Source organism: Lepisma saccharinum, chromosome 29 (assembly GCF_977018435.1).
Source record: "Lepisma saccharinum chromosome 29, izLepSacc3.1, whole genome shotgun sequence".
Taxonomy (NCBI): Eukaryota; Metazoa; Arthropoda; class Insecta; order Zygentoma; family Lepismatidae; genus Lepisma; species Lepisma saccharinum.
The window spans coordinates 13848864-13870873 of record NC_139257.1 but is presented as its reverse complement, the minus strand read 5'-3'; the positions used below and the strand labels follow the sequence as shown (position 1 = coordinate 13870873).

Genomic DNA, 22010 nt, shown 5'->3' with positions numbered 1-22010 from the left:
CCTTTTCATTTCCATTGTCCAGGTCAGCATACAAAAGGTTAAAACTTAATGGTAACACCGCCATCTGAAAATAAAAGAAAAACTTACTTATGTACACAGTAAACAGTATTACATAGTTTAAACTTTATAAACGACTGTAGGCGCAAGAGTATCGACAATTCCGGTACATCTTTGAGAAGAAGGAAACGCGATAGTGTTAAAAATATAACGTCTAATCCTCTTTATGGGTATACGGAGTGCTCTCCCGGTAGAACAATGTGTTTAGCATACCCTGCTACGGTTTCAGGATTGAGAAAACCAGAATTGTTGAGTAAGTCAAAATCTAAAGTAAATCAGGATTTTTCTAAATTATTAATTTTTGATGCTCCAGTTAGATATCGCGAGTCGCTTTTAGTAACCTTTTACAATAAGAATTTAAATAGTGAGGCATTTGCAGAAGTGGAAAGTGAAGGTTTTCCAATAAGTGTATACTATTGTAGAAACCGTAGTAATGGTCTTTGCCCAACACATTATATCTACGAGAGAGCACCCGTATATTCCCACCTACCATACGTGGTATGGTCAGAAGAGATTGTAAATGAAATAGTTGTAGGAGACCCATGGTTACTCACCTTAACAGTCTTCGTTGATACACTTCGAATGCCTCAGAACAAATATCTCCAACGTGCTAGCTTCGAAGATGGTTGCTGCTAATAGTATGTCTGGTGAACAGTGGAAGTAAACTGACAGCAAGTATCTCGAACGTGTGAAGAATTTTCAGATGGATACTGGCTAATATGAGGATGTCTGTTGAACAGTGAAAGTTGAACGCTGGGTAGGGCTTTATATAGCATCTACCCCTCCTCTTCCTCTCCCGAAAGTCCTTGATATTCCCTGCGCATTCTCTCACGCAAGGCATCTAATGCCCACGTGCCTCGTTGGTCCTCTTCCTTCCCCGGTACACTGTACACCCTAACCTCCCCCGAGAACCGAACCTTTCTTTTTCTATCTGTTCCATCCACATCCTCCTTGACCAGAACTTTTTTTTTCCTTTTGCCTGTTCTCCATCACTCACACCAGCAATCTAACACTTCCTCCATCCAGACCTTACTTATCAACCTCCCCACGAACATCCATAACTCACCACACACCCATTCCACAAATCCATCTCCTCATATTTCCTAACACATGTTCCACATCCTCTTTTTACAACACATTCTCTCATCACCACCCAAAACACACATCCTTTTCGTTACATTTATCTACCCACTTCCCAGAAAACACTCGCCCACATCCGTTTCCTCCACACTCTAAGGTCACCTCATTCTCCTGACATTTCCTAACACGTGTTCACTATGCTTTTTACAACATATTATCTCATTACTACCAATCTCCCAAACATGTTTCCTTCTGTTCCCCTTTATCTCCCGAGTTCCAACCAAAACAGTTAACGCCCATCTCTTATCTTATCACTTCCGGTGAAACGCGACTCCAAAAACCCTCACACCACTCAGAAACGCCTACCCCTTATCTTAGCATTTCCGCTATTATCTTATCTCATTTCCGGTTTAGGTGGGATGGACGGGGGGGTATTACTACTTCCGTGTAGGGGGTATTTCCTTTACATAAACAGAAGTGGTTACCTCATCGCCAAGTGTCCCGGGTTCGAATCCCGCTTGGGCTTAGTTGTTTGTGAATGTCAATTCATCAATTTCACCATTTCATCACTTCATCACTCATCCTCATCTTCGCAAATTAGCCAAGACGCACAAAACGCGAAGTAAAATAAACTAAATCAATCAATCAATCAAAAGTCTTTGGACTTCCTTTTATTTTGAAACCTGACAAGAAAATGTGAAATCTGGTAATGGGAGATGGTAGTGGGGGGGGGGGGGTGCGCAACTAGTACGGTACATGGTGACCATGGCTGCCATCTTGAAAACCGCCATCTCGAACGCAGGTTCGAAATTTCAAATGGAAAGGGGTGTATGTAGCATATCAAGTTACACTAACGTGAGCTCAGGAATTCAAGAGTGTAATTTTTTTCTTTGATATCTTGTATCGTTTGAAAATCGCCTACCAACGGCACGCTACAACACATGTTCTATGTGATGGCCATCAGGTCCTATACACAACTGTAGACGCCGTATCCACTCCGACTGCACATGCAGGAGAATGTCCGGTGAAATGTGCTCACACGCGTGCCCAATGCGTTTCTGTAGGTGTCTTACATCACGGGGTTTCTCAGCATACACCATCTGTTTGAGATGGCCCCACAGTCAGAAATCAAGGTGTGTGAGGTCAGGTTATCTGGACGGCCATTCCAAGGGACCTCTGCGACCAATCTACTTCCCTGGATATTGTGCATCGAGCCATTGACGCACAACAACGCCATAGTGGGGAAGGGCCCCATCGTGTTGAAAGTAAGAGGAAAAGTTGCCGTCGGGGTTCAGAATGGAAGGAAACACATATTCCTGAAGGAGCGTCAGGTACCCTTGCACCGTTAAAGTAGTGTCGATGAAAAATGGACCAACGATGCGATTGTACCATACGCCACACCACACGATCACCCTTGCAGGACTATGTTCCTTTCTCAGTTGCACCCAGTTTGGATCACTGTCACACCAGTACCGACAATTATGCCGATTGACCTCCCATTCAAACAGAAATAGGCCTCGTCGCTGAACAGTATGCCACGTGGAAACGAGGGATTAAGTTCATGTTGGTTCGTAGCCCACGTGCAGAACTCTACCCGTCGATCTGGGTCATCCTCGTTTGATATATGTTGCATGTGCAGCTTATAAGGATGTCAGTGATTGGTATGCGGACAATGGAGGACTGTCGGATAACTTTCCAGTGAGAGACGACGAGTTCTGCGTTTGGGACTCTTCACAAACGATGCTAGAACCATCATTGCCGTCTCCTCATTGGTGGCAGTCTTTGGTTGCCCACGACGTGGCCTATCTTCCACATTGCCAGTTGCTCGGAATTTGCCGATGATCCTACGCAACCGTGCTGTGTGACACTGGATGTCTGTCTGGATGCCGCCTGTTGTAGTCCTGCGATGTCTCTGAAACTGCGTTCCCCGGATATTAGGATGATTTCTATCTTCTGTTCCTTTGTCAGAGGCATCTTATATCATCTTAAACCATGAACGTCACAATGAGACTTTTCAAAATTTGAGTGTTCATAACTTGCAAACGATACAAATATCGAAGAAACAATTACTCTTTTCAATTCCTGAGCTTACGCTAGTGTAATTTGATATGCTACATGCCACCTTCCCATTTGAAATTTCGAACCTGCGTTCAAGATGGCGGCCGTTCACATTTTCAGATTTCACATTTTCCTGTCAGGTTTCATAAAAAAATAATGTCCAAAGACATTTGACTCACCCTATATTGCACATTCCACTGTGTCTCGACACGCCATATTTCCTTTTGATTATATGTATTAATATATGTATTTATTATATGTATTACATTTGTAATCTCACATGTAACAAATAGTTAAAACCGTTGAAATTCATAGGAACTGACGTCCTGGTCTATTCTTAAACATCAGGGCAACAAGCGGGTGGAGGCGGGCTTACTTCGGGAGACCCCGCATTGAATATTTTGTCGCCATATTTAAGGATAAATATCACGTCGGCGATATATCGTCACAATATTTTGGCGATATTTATTGTGGAGACGATATATCGCCGATATCACGATACCGATAAAATATCGTATCGTATCGTCCGTGACGATATTTTCTTGAAGATATATCGCGATATAAAATTTCCGATATCGTCCATCCCAAAGACTAATATATGCAATAGGCTTTTTGAAAATTGGAAACGGTCACGATCGGGAAGTACCTGTTTGACTTTTTAAAAATGATTAGGTTTGTACACTCCTAGTTCCATTGGCAGCCTGTCTCAACGAGTACCTTCGAATCATGTAAGTTCCATGTTCGAGTCCTGGCGTGGACATGTTCATTTATGAGTTGCAATTCATAAATTTCATGCTCATCATCAGTGGCGGCGAGTAGGGGGAATGAGGGGGCAGTAGCCCTCCACTTTTTGGAACTTTTGCTCCAGCACGATGCTAAACCTTATCTAACAAGGGGGAGTTAACTGTCCTTGCCTCGCTAGTTTAGGCAACTTGTACCAATTTTTAAAACCCAATCGCCGCCACTGGTCATCGTTGATTTGAGCCAAAAGTGTTTTTAAAAGCGCTTGTACGCTGCCACATACCACTTCCTGTTACCTGAATGCGCGAGTCGCGCTCCTACCACTAGCGCCGCGTACGGTTGCCATCGGAACTTACTTTCTAGACGTTCCTCGTACATCACCATTTCATCTTTGACTTTCACCGTCGTGATTAACCTAGAGAGGTGAGTACAAATATCAAACATGCAGTACGATGAATACTTTAGTTTTATACGGCAATGTTAAGAATATAAAGGCCAAGTAACCAACACATACGAAATTATAGATTAGTTAATTTTATTCATCCATATAAATAAATACATTCATACAATAAATTAAAAAATGGACGTTTTACCAATACTGCCATTTACAACAAAATATTAAGCGTAATATGTAATACTAAATGTACACACAAATAAGTGAATACATACATTCATGACAAATGAATATGGAACAGGCAACACCATACCGTAATAGTACCATTACATTTGTTACAAATTAGATTTGCAATATCTTATCGTAAAACAAATATCTCCTTATTTTCCTCATTATTTCACCTGTGAGCGATCACCCGTACTTCTTGTACAGTGGGATCCATGAGTATTACCCTGCAAATTGTCCATCACTATGTTCACGCACTTTATTTGACCTAGTAAGAGCTTCAAGAATTAAAAGAAAACTCAAAACAAGCTGTTAACAACTTCTGCAACATCATACATAAAAATCCATCGCTTAAAAACATATAGGATGTAAGGTAAATTTTAATGAAAATAGTCATGGACAATTTGCACGATAATACTCATGGATCCCACTGTACGTGCCTTGTATGGTCCGTGGAGCGGCGGCTAGCGAAGCGGGAAGTTGGATCGAGTCTGCCGGCATTTAGAGCACAGCTGTACGCGTCAATGCTTCACTATCTAGATAGCTGGTGTCCAGTTTGCACGTGTTTGTGAAGTGTTAAGGTGGTAATAAGTGTTTTAGATTGTTTTGTTTTAGTTTAAGTATTAGTGGTGCTTTTCTGCAGTCTAATGATGCCACGCTATCCGTACAATTTGAAACAACGCATTTTTATGCACGACTCCTGCGTCATTGTAGGAACGTTAAAATACGTTTTGCAGCAGAATTCCCAGATGTTCCTATTTCACACAGAGACAGTCTTCGACAACTTGTGAACAAATTTAGGTAACCAGGGCCTGTTCTTGATAAGAAGCAAAGGGTAAAACGACGTGTGTTTAATGGGAAGAAACGTTGACGTACGATCCAAAATCCCTTCGGCGCCTTGCACAAGAAACATACATTTTCATGACGTCTGCGTGGCGAGCTACCAAGCTATTACACCTGAAGCCATACATGAGAAGAATTGAAAGAAAATATCAGGAGAAAAATTGAAGCAAGTTCCGAAGAGGAACTGATACGTATTAGTGAAAATTTCTTATAAATATGCCGTAAATGTGTGGATGCAGGAGAACATCATTTCCAACACCTCTTGTAACAAGGTACGTGCTCATTTTAATTATAACTGTGAATGTAATTGTACGAGATTATTTCATTACATAGCTAGCAGTTGCAGTTACGTGGACGTTGCATCCAGTTTGCCGGCAGACGCGCTCCCACTTCCCGCCGCGCTAGCCGTTGCTCCACGGACACCTCGACCAAAAAAAGACACTGTACAAGCCACATTTTTGTTCACTCCACTATATTACGACCATTTGTGATCACATGCAAGCCTGATATATAATTGTGTAAGTTTTCTAAATGCTAAGATTGCTTTAAGATATAAGTGAAGACTTCTAACACATATTGAAGAGCCACCATGTATTCTCTCAAAACAAACCAATCTCGCAACATTCGAAAAGTTTCATGCTCCATGTTTCTTGTGAATTGGTTCATGAAATCTTCAGTGATGTCATCCGGTGCCTTCACTTCCCTTCGCTCCAAAAGCTCCTCCACCTCAACTGCCACCTGAAATGGCGCACCAAGAGAAAAATAAACTTCAAGTTACAGAAGTAGATTGTGATGTAATTTATAGCACTTGGTTTTCTTCTTTATTGTAATCAGGGTGGATAAAATCATGATTTTTATTTAAAAATCGGATTTATAAAATGTAAATAAATTTTTGACTTTTTTTTTTAAAAAAAAACGCTTAAAATTGCTTACATGGTTTCTGGAACCATACCTGTTTCTTTATAGAAAGGCTTTTCCTGGTAAACAGCCCTGTAAAATATTTGAACAGTTTGATTGAAGCGAATATAAAATTACATGTAAATATTCATTTTCTGTTTTTGATACTGTATGTATGAACATACTATGGAAATATTTGTTGAGTGTTAATGAAACTATTATAATTTCAGTAACTTCTTTTCGAGTGAAAATGAAACATTCTAGAAGTACTCTATAATTGTAACTTAAAATATTTCTGATAGTCTTTGTAGCTGAAGTTTGGCAATTTTTTAAATTATAGTTTGCAAAATATCAGCTGTCATGTTTATTTACAGTTTAATGATAATGACACTATTTACTGTTTAACATGATTAATATTTTGTATATTTGTCTACACAAAATGTTTGCTATTTTTGTCTATGAAAATTATTTAATTTTAAATCAAGATGAATTTACATATTACACGTTACATTTACTTTTGTATGAGTTCACCCCATCAGTACATATATTTTGTTTCCTTTCTTAGAGCCTAATAAACACCATTCAATGATTACGAGATTAATGTACTTTCATCAAAAGTGATTCTGATATCTACAAAATCCTTGTGTACATTATTCTATAAATTATTTCTTTAAATTGATTTGAATCAGTGATTTTTTCTTTAAAAAATCACCTGATTTAAATTTTGATTTATGTCGCGATTAACCTGATTTAAATCAATCCACGTTGATTGCAATTATGTTACAGGGTGTCTACCAACATGAGAAATCCAATATTCTTGAATTTTTCATGGCTTTTCGTGACCTTTCTTTCCTTTTTATTCAATGAGAAACCCCTACCACAGGACTGGTTAAGATGAAAACTGAAGTTGTACTTGAACAATGGATTTAGACTTGCATTAATTATTAATGCATGTAGAAATTAATGCTTGAGACTTCATCCTGGATGGTGAATAGCCACATTACTTTATTTAATATTTTTACAAAATTTCCTGCATACAAGAATGTAATTCTTAGGAAACAAAGTGAACAAATCTTAACCAATTAAAAACTCAATACAATTTTAGATTTCTAAATATTACATTGTATCCAATCCCAGTACAGGTATATAACAATTTAAATTCACTATACTGTAGAAAAAAAATATCAAAACTTCTTGACCAATAGCAAAATTTCTTGACTTTTTCTTGACTTTCTTGACATACATGTTGATTTCTTGACTTTCTTGGTTGGTAGACACCCTGTATTAGCATTATACTACGGGAAATCAAAATGTCAATGTGTGTATGCTGTGGAAGTATCAAATGAATTTGTTATAGAAACTTTTAAATTATCATTTTCTCTCATAATTAAATGTACAGTTATACACGAAGCTAAAAATTGACCACTAACGTTAGTATGCCTAGAGAAAGCACTGTTTGATTCACAAAATCTTAAAATCAAGGTGAACGAACTTTTAAAAATAATCCACAGAATGAAGTGAATACAATGGGACTTATCCCCTTGGATATCCAGGTTTGCTTTCAAATGAAAACGGTATATTTTATAGCCTTTCTAAGATAAATATTTCTAAAATAATGTTCGGTTATTAATAGCAATATTTCAACCGCATAATGTTTTCTCACAAAATAGAACTTTCGTCAAAATTTTCCAGTAACAGAACATGGAAACAGAATAATAATAATAATAATAAATATCCAGACCACTAATTTACATTGATCAGCAGAGGATGGATAAGTACAGGATTATATATTTTCACAGAAAGATTATTTTTAATACCTGGCCGTTTTATGCCCACTTCCTGCGGTGTAGTTGTTAATTTAGTGTGGTACGAAGTCGAGCTATCATGTTCGAATTATTGGTAAGGTGTGAACATTTCAAAGTACTTCTTTCTTAATCTATTTTTATCATTTCACCATCATTCTAGTTATCGCAAATAGGTACGATGAAATTGTATATGCTACACATGCTTCTTCGATGATACTTATGTTCGTTAAATTTATGCTCCCTTTTAAAAATATGTTAAGGTTTTTGAAGAAAAGATCCCAAAAGTAAATTTTTATTTCGCGGTCAATGCTTCCGAAATATTCTAAAGTGCTGATTATATGCTTGTAAAAATATATCTGTCAGTAAGACGCCTATATGGATCAAATACCTCAATTTCTCAAGAGTTTGAAACAGGATGCCATTAAACACTACCTTTTAACATACCTGTTTCGCATAGCCTAAAGCTTGACTAAGCTCGTTTGAAAATTGTGCTGCCTTTTCTTCTTCGTCCGTTGATACCTTCTCTAATGACACCACAATCTTTTGTAATGCTGTGTGACTTTTCTTCAACACCTCGTCCATCTGCAATAGAAAAAATGTTATAAGTTTATTATGAACTACACTGTGCTCAAAGTTGTATTGCTCCTATGAGAGTGTACACTAGTATTGTTCGGCAAATTGTCCATGACTATTTTCATTAATTTTTTCTCACATCCAATAGGTTTTTAAGCGATGATTTCTTATGTATGCTGGTGCAGAAGTTGTCAACAGCTTGCTTTGAGTTTTCTTTTAATTCTTGAAGCTCTTATTGGGTAAAATAAAGTGTGCGAACATGGTGATGGACAATTTGGACGGTAATACTCATGGATCCCACTCTACGATAAGGTTCTTCGAGAGTTTGAAATGGAAAAGGGGTTGACATGATAAGTTGTCATAATTTAAAGCAAAGTCTGAAGAAAACATTTTCCAATATGGGAAAAAACTTGTAAATAGTCTACGATTACCTGATGAATATTGACTTCATTATTGCAACCATAACCGAGAACGAATTCAATTTTTTTCCTATTTTGTTGGGTTAAACAAAAATTTACATAAATGGGTCATTCATATAAAAACGTACTAAATTTAAACAAAAAGACTACGTGAATTTATACAATTAATATATCCAGAAAGTTTTAGTTTTAATACTAAGATTAAGATCAGGTCACATACGTTATACCACCATTTACATAAAATTAATTTAGTTAATGCACCTATGTGCAAATGCAATCTAGACCCGGAAGATGCTAATCATGTTATATTTCAATGTCCACTTTATACCACTCAAAAGGAGATCTTATTCAAGAATTTAATAAAAAAAGGAATACGCGGTGGCTCAGTCGGTAACGCGTCTGACTACCATGCTCAAGGTCCCGGGTTCGATCCCCGGCCGGTTCAAATCCGGGAACTTTTCTAACGGTGGAAGCGGCCCCGGCGCCCACCCAGCGTCGAATAACATGGGTACCTGGGGGAAACCCTGGGGGGTAAAGGCGGTCAGGGGCGTGATGCTGATCACATCACCCCCACTCACGACCGGATCAAGAAAGTGTGTGGCGTTACCCCCACACCCCCTATACGCCTTCATGGCGTGGTGCTATGCACAGGGGAACACTTTACCTTTCTTTACCTTTTTTACCTCTCCCAACTTCTTTAGCCTCTTTAATATCGTCACCAGATGTAACAATTGTATTTATAATTTTTGGATTTCTTCATGATATTAATATAGACATAGGAAATTTGTAAAGATTCAAAATGTGTAACTTGATATAGTCACCAGATATAAAAATTGCATTTATTATAAATTTTAGATTTTGCATGATATCGATGTAAATATGATGTATATGAAAACTGTATATATTCAAAATTTGTAATTAGATGTAACAGTATCATGTTACATGCATGACTTATATTTAGAACACTTGGTGTCGAGCTGGTATAACAGCTAAAACCAATAAAGTATGAATGAATGAATGAATCTATTTTATTGTTGCATAGATATAACAATTGATAAGATTTATGTTACATTCATTACTTGTAATGAAATTCAGTGCTGTAAATTCATGTCTAATAAGTTAATACTATCTTTATTCATATTTATTCTTCACGTTAATACACTGAAGAACATGTATTACGAAAATAAATAAATAAGTAGGGCAACTACCTATTTTTTTTAAAAAAAAATCCTAAATATATTTGCACAATATAATCAAAAGTGAAAAAAGAATGCGAATTTCAGAGAGAGAAATAATAGTAATAAAGACCATTTACATTATGATATTGATTACTGTCATAGCATACAAAACTAAAATCTATGAAATATGTTGCAAAATGTCAGATGTAGCTTTAATAGTAGTAGCATCATGTAAATACTAGAAAATGAAAACAAATGTAATAATACTTAGAAAGAAGTATGAACTCTGACACTAACTATATGTTACGTCTGAGGCAAATACAAAATGCTTTTATGGAAAATGATAAATAAACGTTGCATAATGTTGTAATATTGTTTTAATTATTCTATGTCAACTTTCCTTTCAATTTAGCGGGTTTGTTGTTTAGAAAACCACAAATCGATCCGCACTGAATATATTTAATTTATTATGAAAAACGTAATTCAAATGAAATACAATAAAACAATGGTTTCACATGTTTTTACATAAATTAGCTGTAAGGAGATCTATGGGCTCATAGTCACTTTTCATCTGTGTACACGCATTTCCCCTTGAACGAAACCACGAAAAGAGGCCCTACTCCATGATAATAACAAAATGAATTAATATGGAAATTATTATTGTTTTTAATTGCATTATGGTTCACATGTTTGTGACTGCATATAATTTGCACATTTCACCAATAAAAGGTACTATCATCTGCAGCCTATATGCTTCACAGACAAATGAAGTCAAAGTTTGCTACATTTTTGAAGCATCACACACACACAGCACAGCTTTTTAAATACTTTTCATGCACTCAGCCTTGTCAACATAGTCAAACTTTTTTCATTTGTTACCAGACACCACCAAGTGCTTCAAAATTCTATGAAATTAATTCATTATGGATATTTTAATCCAATCTTATGTCTAGAACCTTAGATTTTATATGTAAAATGTCACCCACGTAATGCTGGAATACCCTTGTATACTAATTTTGTGTTAACTACTCGGATATTTCTTCACGCTACCATAGGATCAAATTACAAGAAAATTACAATACTACGAAATGAAATAGAAAATACCGTCCTACATACATCCACACTTTCCAGGTAATCCACAGGGAGGGGAATATCAAGATCCTTCCCTAGCTCCTCCTGCAACGAGAGTCCTTCGTACGTCGCGTTCTTCCACTCCTCCTTGTGATCTTCGTATGGCACCTGGAACCTCGCAAGCACCTGCAGACAACGAGAAAATTGAATTAGTTCTACAGTCGAAGAGCCGTAAACATAAACTTGAAAACTAGAAGGTCTGAGATAAATTGCAAACAGAAGTCATTTTGATATGTTTTGTTTACAAGATTATTCCTAAGATTCGTTAAGTTCATTACTTAAATACTTGAAAAGAGTGGAAGTTGTTGATTGATTTTACTTCACTTTCTGCAACTTTTGGCTAATCTCGAATGTGAGGATGAATGATGATACGATGAAATTTATGAAAGGATATACTTTGTATGACACAACACGAACCAAATTATATACGATTCTGAGGTAATTTTTTTAGTCAACAAGATTCACGTTAGTAGATGGACCTACAGCTGAGTAAGAGTTAGGATATTCCAAGTCCAAATAATAGGTTGGACTTGTGGGTTTTAATCGTAGCTCCTGCAGCATTCTACTAAAGTACCTAATTACATCATTCTTACGATTATATAAAACCTTTGTTCAGAAAATCACACACATCAAGTTCAATAATTTCATTTACCTTGTGTTTATTTCTTAAGTATTTATGTGATCACAAGAGAATATGCTTATTAGGAATATTCTAACAGTAGACGTACAATGCAAATACTAAAGTTTATGTTCATTAAATAATAGGTAGGTGGTCGATAATACGTATACACATTCAGCTGTAATAATTTCATTACAATATACAGGGCGTTGCAATAGAAGGTAACTGAAAGTATCCAGAACAAACCAAAAGTATTCTTTATTTGTTCATTTCCTGTTATTGCAACACCCTGCATGGAACAATGCCACTTACTACGAGCCGCCTTGGTGACAGAGCAATCTCGACTGCCAAGTCTCGAATACGATGCAGGCAATCCATTATATTTTTCAAATCGTCGTTCAGAATTCCTTAATCTACGCTTTGACATATTTAATTTTACCATGTTCCCGTGGGTACTTACAAAATCTCCAATGAAGCTGTCGAGTTGATTGCTTGCATTTTCGGCCACCAATGCAAGAGGCTCAAGGTCATATAAAATGTCCATTGGTCTCTCGTTACACTCTGCAGATCCTGTCTTTAGAAGAGTGCATAAAACACGTGCAGAGCTGTTCAAGGGTAACTCTCAATAAACCAGCTTGTGCACAATCCACGGTATGGGGAATCCTGGAATAAATTAAAAGATTCGAAGTGAACACAAAATATCCGAATAAAGTATTTGGTACGGTCAATAAATAGCAGGATTATTGCCGTGAAAAAGCGAAATAAAGTGACAGAGTGATGAAACTTACGGGATATGTAGGCCAGGCTGGGGTACGCCACATGTCTGCAAGACGAGTTCCATACCGCGTCGCTAGGTGACAGCACTGGCAGGGAAGGGAGGTTGTGTATGTGCAATTTGCCTCCAAGGCGCCAGTCATTCAGTGAGGTGAGTCATGGCGTTCACAGTGTCAAGTGCCTCAACAACGCAGGGGAGTATGCCATCACGGATGAGTCCATTTCTGCCGTTGATGACCTCATACGGGAGTGTCGGGGGATTAGTCTGAACCAGATTGCAACCAAACTCGGCATTAGTCATGGTACATCATACACTGTTGTTCATAAACACCTTCACTACGGTGTTGCCTTCTGCCTTCAAAAACTGTATCACGGATCGCTGAACCTCCTTTGTGGCACCTGACACTGTGAACTCCATGACTCACCTCACTGAACGACTGACGGGCGCCTTGGAGGCAATTTGCACATACACAAATTCCCTTCCCTGCCAGTGCTGCCACCTAGCGACGCGGTCTGGAACTCGTCTCGCAGACATGTGGCGTACCCCAGCCTGGCCTACATATACGGTAAGTTTCATCGCTCTGTCACTTTATTTCGCTTTCTCACTGCATTAATCCGGTTATTTATTGACCATACCAAATACATGTTCCTTATAAAATATAGTGCATGTCCCCAGACTTTGTCTACTTGTATTTATTCCTCGACTTGAAATGCAATTATAAGTTTTACATCTAACTCCATATTAAAAACAATAGCAAAATATCTTACTATAAACAATTTATCACCTTCTAAATACATACCGCACTGTCCATTTACATCACGGTTGTTAAAGGTCCAGGGACGCATAAATTCTAATTGGTTCCGCAACAGGACCAGAACCTTCTTTCTCCCACAATTTAAATTCGGTACAAGTTGATTCATTTCAATACGGGACTTGGACCGGATTTAAATTGATACTAAAAAAAGTTCCTGGACCGCATTTAAATTGATACGGAAAAAGGTTCCTGGACCGGATTTAAATTGATCCCGTAAAGAGGTTCCTTGATCGAATTGAAGTACCTTAGAGATAGAAAGGTTCTTTATGGTCCAGAACCGATGAACGCTTGCTGATTTTCTTTCTTGGACCGGAATTGAATTTATTTACAATTCTTGGACTTTTAACAACCCTGGTTTTCATGCTTTACCGACCTCTGCAATCGTAAATTAATTACAATCCTTTAGAAGGATTTCGATCATTCGATCATAAAGTGTGTGTATGTCCTGTATTGCCCGGGGTCAATCGAGAAAGCAGGCTTATATTCAAGGATACGACCCCAATCGAGGCACATTCAAGTGCTTTGGACTGCAGGTCCAGTCCTGATTAGCCTATCTGAAAGAAAAAAAGATTGCCAACGAAGAAGCAGACTTCTGTCAAGTTCTCGTGCAGCTATTGAAAAAGGAACAACTTAATTAGTGTCCTTCCTTAGTATGTGATACTTGGCACTCAGTACGTACAGGATTGGCACTAACCTATTCGTTCCCTGCGGGTGAACAGGAAAGGGAATAAACATTAAAAAGAGCAAATGTAGCAACTCCCAGATGCAGGCGACCGGAGCTGTAATGAACGAACTTCCCTGAAGATGGCAGCAAAGTCGACGTTCTTGTGCTTTCGTCGATGTGTTTCAAACCTCGTCCGAAAGATGCCGCGTTGGATAATTCCGTCCAATAAGAAAAAATACAGGGACTGGTTGAAATGAAGAGTATAGAAGAGTTAGAAAGGACGAAAAGTTGAAATCTCTTTCGTTGATGTGAATTTGAATGCAAAGGATTGACAAATGCCTGAATCTCACGACTCTAGATCTGCTGGATTTTTCAGTTGGACTGGGACTAGATGTGAGGTACTGGTTCACTTGCTAGTTTTCGCCTCACATGATACTTGCTACCGTACTTGTCGATTACTTTTGTTCCCATAAGACATTGCGCAGAGCAGACAAGCTAAGAAGATGGACGAGCAATTTGAAGAACGTTGTAGGAGAATAGCTATTGCTGTTTTAAAAAATTAAAATTAAAAGAATTACAAGAAAAGTGTGGACTACAGTAAAACCCCGTTAATCCGGACTAATGAGGGATAAGATAAACAGAATTTCATCAGTGGTTGACTGACTTTTCTTTTGGGAGTTCTCCCATGGACGTTGGATGTACGTATTCTTAGCAGTTACGGAGCAATATGACGAATGCGATTCTTGACTTCTAGCCACATTTAAAACCTTGCATTCTGCTTTTTTTTGGGGGGGGGGGGGCTTTTGCCTGTTCGGATTAAGCGAAGTCCGGCTTATCTGGATCCGGATTAACGAGGTTTTACTGTATATATTGGTTCGAAAGACAATATGGTAATCAAGATGTACTCAACAAGGTTTTTAATGAACTCGGGTAATATATTCATACATGAGATGCGCAAAATTCATTCATAAAAAATATTTTGTTCATCTAAATAAGTCAAACATTTAATGCACTGGTAATAATGAGACTTTTCATTATCGGCTAATCACATTTGTTGTGTACAAATCTCATCGCTTTGGATACATTTCTGAATATTAATGAACACGAATGCACATCATCTTTCACGAGCAGCGAACAAGAAGAACCAACACTCGGAAATCACAGGCAAAATACTTTCCCTTGCCAATCTCACAGACTATCTTCACATGAATGACCAAACTCTTTCTCTGATTGGCTGTTCCACAGCAGAGAAAGCCAGTTGTAATTAGAGCACGGTCTAGTCGTCAAGACCAGTCTAGCAGCCAGCCTGGCAGCCAGTCCAGTGCCAACTAGGACATTCCTACTGGAAATCCAGTTCCGTGTGATCGGCCTTGGGTGTTTATACTAAGAGCCAGTGTTGACTAACTAGAGAAGCACTTTCCAACTTCAGTAACGTAAGCAGAGCACGTGGTTTCTTCCTTCCGATTAACGTTTTTTCCCGGTCGATATTATGTAAAGTCTTCGCATTTATTTTCCTTCAGGCGGGAAAACAGCTTCAGCCGAAAAGAAAAACGAAAACGAAACTCTGATAGATTGTTTAATATAAATGTTACCATTTACAGTGTGCAATACTTGTGAATTACGAAAAAATATAAATATGCTGACCAAGGCAGTAATTTATTTTATTAAAAACATAAACTAAACGTAACGTTTCAACCTTCTAGCAAGATCTTCTTCAGACTCTATATCAAGTACAAAAGTAACAAGATACAAAAACAGGGCATTATATATACAAACATACTTGATACAGAGCCTGAAGAAGACCTTGCTAGACGGTTGAAACGTTACGTTTAGTTTATATTTTTAATAAAATAAGTTACTGCCTTGGTCAGCATATTTATATTTTTTCGTAATCATGGAAACAAAGCTTAATGGTGTTAAAATTGTGAATTACGTATAAACCTCTTGCCTAAATGTATGTAGACAAGTATTATATCTCATGTGTTACGTATGCTGTATGTTATATGTATTGTACGTGAATGAATGAATATGGGTTTGTATATTTCCATGTAATTTCTATTGTATTAATCAAACACAGTGTACGCCTTCTGTAATTGGGGGTTCAATCCTCTGTAGAAGTGCAAAGCATAAATAAATAAATAAATCCCCCGTCCATTTATATCCTGTAATCTTTCCCATCTATCTCTCGAGCAGGGACACGAAAACAAGTCATTGCGCAAGTTGTGACACGTGACGAATCCATCAAATGAACATGTGAGAGGGAACGGGATTGCGTGTGTGGGGGGAGGGGAGAACGACTGAAGTTACCAGTCTTCGCAACAGAGTGTACGTACAGCTTCGCTCTGCCCACTCGATTTACTCCACTTCTCTGCGCAGCCTTGTCCCAGAGACAGGGTATACCTACCCGGTATATTCTGAAGAAAGCACAGCATTACACCGTGAGATCAAAGACAAATAATTTCATAGGAATTTCTCCAAACAGAAAAAAAATATTCGTCTACAAAATTTAGAATTTTAATACTCACACGTGAGTGAGGAGTGGGAATGGAGTATATTTAAGCCCCTACGGACTGACAGGAAAATTGTCTTCTTTACTTGTCGGCCCCTGTGGCGAAGTGGTTAGCACATCGCGCTACGACACCAGGGATCCCGGGTTCGAATCCCGGCCTCGGCATGGATATTTGTGAATGTCCATTCATCAATTTCATCATATCATCACTCATCCCCTTCTTCGTAAATTCGCCAAAAGTGGCACAAAAAGCGAAGTAAAATAAAGCAAATCAATTGTCTTCTTTAGTTGTGCTTCCAGGTTCCAATGATTATATTCACTGACTATGGTGAGCCGTTGTGTTCACACTTATACACTGCCCACTAAAATATTTCCAAGCAAACATCGCCGTACAATATCGAAAAGATCCAAAGCTTCCGCTGTTTTGCTTTTTTTTGTTTTCGGGGGCCTCCCCGATGGCTTAGTTGTAACGTCGTCGCCTTGTAATCTCGGGGTCCCGGGGTTCGATACTCGGTGGAGGATCGCACTTTAAACTGTAGGTCCAGTCCCGATTAGCTTTTCTGTGCTTAAGGTGAACTTAAACAGCAATTCATAATAATTGTATTTTTTCGTTCGGAAAATAAACTATGCTATAGCATGTACCGGTGAGACTGATGGGGTGGGTCGTCTGGATTAACCCCCCACCCCTCGCAATTAAATCATACATGCAGACGTTGCACGTTATATTACATGCTTTTATATTAGAAAGAGCAGACAAGTTTTGTATTTTGTGGTTTTCGCACAGAAAATATAACTACGAGCTCCAAACGTGAGTCTTTATCGCATGGCTGTTGACTAACTCTAACTCTCTAGCTTTCTTAAACCCGAAGGTTTATGGCTGCAGCAACACAAGCATTCCATCTGTCCCTATCCTGGGCAAGATCAGTCCAATCTTTTCCATCCCTACGATTTCATTTAGGTCCATCTCAACGTTATTCCTCCATCTTCGTCTTGGTCTTCCTACGGCCTCTTACCATCAGGTTCCCAAACAAGAAACCTGTAAATTCTTCTTTCCTCTTCTATTCGTGCTACATGGCCTGTCCATCTAAGGGATGGCTGCTGACATCCACGATAAAAAAATGGTTTTCAAAGACCTGTAGAGGCGAAACGGGGCCTCCTTCATGTCCAATTTTCAAAGGTTGTCTTTATGTTAACCTCAAAGCGCTCCAAATATTTGTCGGTGTTGTACGGAGACATCTTGTATATGTGTGAGTTCGTGGGAATGGGGGGGGGGGGGGGGCAAGACGCGTGGACACATATTTTCCAAACTTTCTCATCACAGGTAATACATTTCTTTTAGGAATTATGGCATGATGCTCCATCCAAAAATCAAATTATTTTTCTAGAACAAAATTACGATCAAATCCAATTTCAAATATATTATCCAACGTAATATTATAATAATAATTTCCTTATTTCTTGGAAGTTGATAAACGAATGAAGAATAATATAGTGAGAGAAAGATAACGTGAAGTAAGCTGTGGAACTTAACAAGCATCTGGATGAATCGAAGGGAGAAGAACTTCAAACGCATGGTTATTTGAGGTTTGGTGTAAGAACAATGCATATGTAGAATAACGAATTAATGATCCACGTTCGGGCCTTCCCGATGGCGCAGTGGTAGCGTCGTCGCCTTGTAATCAAGGGGTACCGGATTCGATTCCAGGGCACGTAGTGCTTCGGATCCCACTTTAAACAGTAGTTCCGGTCCCGATTAGCATTACTGTGCATAAAGTGGACTTAAAGCACCAACTCAATCAATGATCGACGTTCGATCACCGGTGGAGGTACATTGCATAGAGACTCGTATGCAGATATAAACTGTAGGTCCTCTCCGGAAACACATCTTAATTGATTGATTTGCTGTATTTTTACTTCGCTTTTGTGCCACTTTTGGCTAATTTGCGAAGATGGGGATGAGTGATGATATGATGAAATTGATGAATGGACACTCACAAACATTCATGCCCAGGGCGGGATTCGAACCCGGGACCCCTGGCGTCGTAGCGCGATGTGCTAACCACTCCGCCACGGGGTCCGGCGAAACACACTTTTAGAAACAAATGAATGAAACGTACGAGACCATTGGGAATATGGGCAGTCACACCCCTCATGTGGTAGGCGGACGACCTACGCTCATGAGCCAGACGGAACTACACGGTTTATTTTTCTTCCGATGGAGACCACACACGAGTTAATATTCTGTCCACGTAAGTCTAGTATTTCGTTAATCTGCATTCCTGTACTCTGACTAGTAAGTTGCTTCAATGGCTGCGCTCCTTGTTCCGTCCCTCAGGTTTAATCTCGGTAATGTTTGCTAACTGTCCGCATGACTAACACATATACTTAGTTGAAAAGCATGTGTTAGGATCTGGAACAGTGCCAAGGTCAACTCTTATACGGATGTGACGATGTACTTTACATTCCTTACGTAAAGAAGTGTTATCTGCCATATCTCTCTGCAACACAGGTGATTCATGGCATTAACCTTAACCACTGGCGCAACATAAGATTTTGATAGCCCCTTCATCATTTAATGTTATCATCATTCATCCTCATCTTCGCAGTTAGCCAAAATTGGCAGAAATTCAGCGTTACATAAACTACTTTTTAAAAATAGATTGATTGATTTGGTTTATTTTATCGCTTTTCTGCCACCCTTAGCTAATCGCGAAGGTAAGAGTGAGTGATGAAATGATGACATTGATGAAGGGACATCCACAAAAAACATCCATGCTCAAGCCGAGATTCGAACCCGGAACCCCTACGGACTTCCCACCCAATATAATAAGCGTTGTTATATTTTGCCCACAGCATTCCTTTTCTTTGAATATGTGTGTGTTTGTTATTTCAAATAATGTTCAGAATATCACAGAAAACTATTATTAGAATGGTAAAGTTGTTCTTTGACCTTGGACATATATTTTAAAATGCGTCATAATCCGTTAGCGTTGACGTCACTTTTCCATCTCGGCAAAGGAAGTGAATGAACCCGCCTGAATGTTTTCACCTGACGACGGACTGAGTTGGAAAACAAGCGAAGGTGAAGAATCAACAAGAACTTGGTAACGGTGAGAATTCAAGAATAGTTTTCGGCTTTCGAGTTTTCTTCTTGCCGAAAATTTGAAAGTCAGGAACTAATTATGTAATTAAACGTTCGCAATATGTGAGTAAATTGTACAACATTTGTATTAAGAGCTCTTGTTCTTTAGAGGTTATAGTTTTGGAAATTGAGTTGAGTTGAGTTGAGGTTTTAAGTCCACTTTATGCACCGCAAGGCTAATCGGGACTGGACCTACAGTTTAAAGTGGGATCCGAACCACTATGTATCGAACCCGGGACCCCTTGATTACAAGGCAACGACCGTGTTTTGGAAATGTTATGAGAATTACTGGTATCATCTTGAGCCTGAAGCAACAGATTATCTAAAGTTTGTAAATTTGTATATGCACATAAATGAAGATGCATGTGTGAACATACAACAGTGTCTAATTTAAGATATTTGTGTTTTAAACCCAGCAAGCCTTAGAGTGTTAGTCTCATGTTCCCGACATTAGGAGCAGCGGACTAACTTTGTGACGACTGGTGTCCGACAGGAGGACGTTGTAAATATTTTTCTTAATTCACACGTTCTGTGCTTTTCTTTGTTTTAACGATCTCAGTAAAAAGTGACTACTATGTGTTGTGTCTGAAAGAAGCGAACTATGAAATTTATACTTGACTCGTTTTCATATGATGTGTCAATTTCATAAGTTGGAGATTTAAAAAATGCAAAAGAAATAATCAGTTACTTTAATGGATACGGTGTCAATAATCACAGAAGAAGTAAATTAAAATGGAAATGCTTTGACCAAAATATTTTTCGTTGAAAATTCTGCCTGTGTGGATGAGTAGAGATGGAGCTTATGTTTTAAGTTTTGGAGAATTGAAGCGATTGGCATTTACTATTCGTGAGAAATACCATTCACTGTTTTATTTTTCATTACTGGGATGCAGAAAGTATCAAATAGTGTTTATTATTATTATTCAATGAAAAAAAAACACAAGCATCCTCTTGCGCACGCCACTGTCGTGTAATCATAGAGCACTACGCTAAATGACAGGTTAAAGTGTCACAATTTTATTCCTGCCAAAACGTAGTAGCGAATGGAAAAAAGTTAACGCATAAGAAGCTTCTGCAAATTACAGTAAAACCTCGTTGATGCGGACCCCGATAAGCCTGACTTCGCCTAATCCGAACAGGCAAAAAGAAGCACCATGCAAGGTTTTAAACATGGCTAGAAGCACTGCATTATCGTATTGCTTTACATTTTACTGTACTGTATAGCCTAGTGTATTTAGGCCTATGCCCTTTAAATACACCATAATAAACGTGTTTTGTTGCTATAAACGGAGTTTTAATGAACTTTCTACTGTTCTTTTACGTTATTTCAGTTAATCCGGACTCGTTAAATCGATCGACGTATCCCCCCATTAGTCCGGATTAACGAGGTTTTACTGTATATGCAGTGGTAGATTGTAAAATATACGAAAGAGAAGAATTAGGTACTCACTTTGTTGTTGGACAAGTATCACTGCAGCAGCTGCACGTAAACCCTTTCGTCACAGCTCGGAAGCAACACCTCACTACTCACTGCCGATTAGAGGTTAGTCTTTATATCCGGAATAAAAACTGGCGCGGCGCCATCTACGTGCTTTCACGGGATTACCGCTTCCCGTACACAAATGGATTCGAGGAAGACCAGTTGTCTTCTACACAGAGGGCGGAGTTTCTACACGTTTTCCTCATTCACCTCCATATATTGTGACGTCACGTTGAGAGACAATACGACACGCCTTATTTAGGCGCGGAGTTTCCAAGATAATATGAAAGGCCGAATGTTACATAGAAGTGTTTCTTAAATGTACAGTCACCGGCAATAAAAATCCTGAAATACTCGTATCCCTGCAAGGTCATGTGCGCTGCCTAATACTACGGCGATACGTGGATATTAATAGCAAATTTCCAATGGCAACTTCTACCACCGCCATAGAGTTAGGCAACACGCATCACGCCTGGCAGAGACGCGAGTATTTCACATTTTTATTGCCGCTGACTGTACGTACAGTCGGAAGAAGATTGTTGTAGTAGAATCATTAAAACTGCGGATGAGCCGATACGAATTGTATCGGTATCGAAAAATACAAGG

General features: G+C 38.6%; 1 protein-coding gene across 1 annotated transcript; it reads right to left on the bottom strand.

Moving 5' to 3' along the window:
• Nucleotides 1-4483: 4483 nt before the first annotated feature.
• Nucleotides 4484-21444, bottom strand: LOC145981254 (uncharacterized). Its single transcript, XM_083114408.1, has 5 exons — nucleotides 21375-21444; nucleotides 12481-12683; nucleotides 11387-11527; nucleotides 8545-8682; nucleotides 4484-6136 (listed from the first exon to the last, which is right to left on the bottom strand). Exons 2-5 carry the CDS (start codon nucleotides 12562-12564, stop codon nucleotides 5933-5935), a joined length of 567 nt encoding a protein of 188 aa, XP_082970534.1. The 5' UTR covers nucleotides 12565-12683; nucleotides 21375-21444; the 3' UTR covers nucleotides 4484-5932.
• Between the last annotated feature and the right edge of the window lie 566 nt (nucleotides 21445-22010).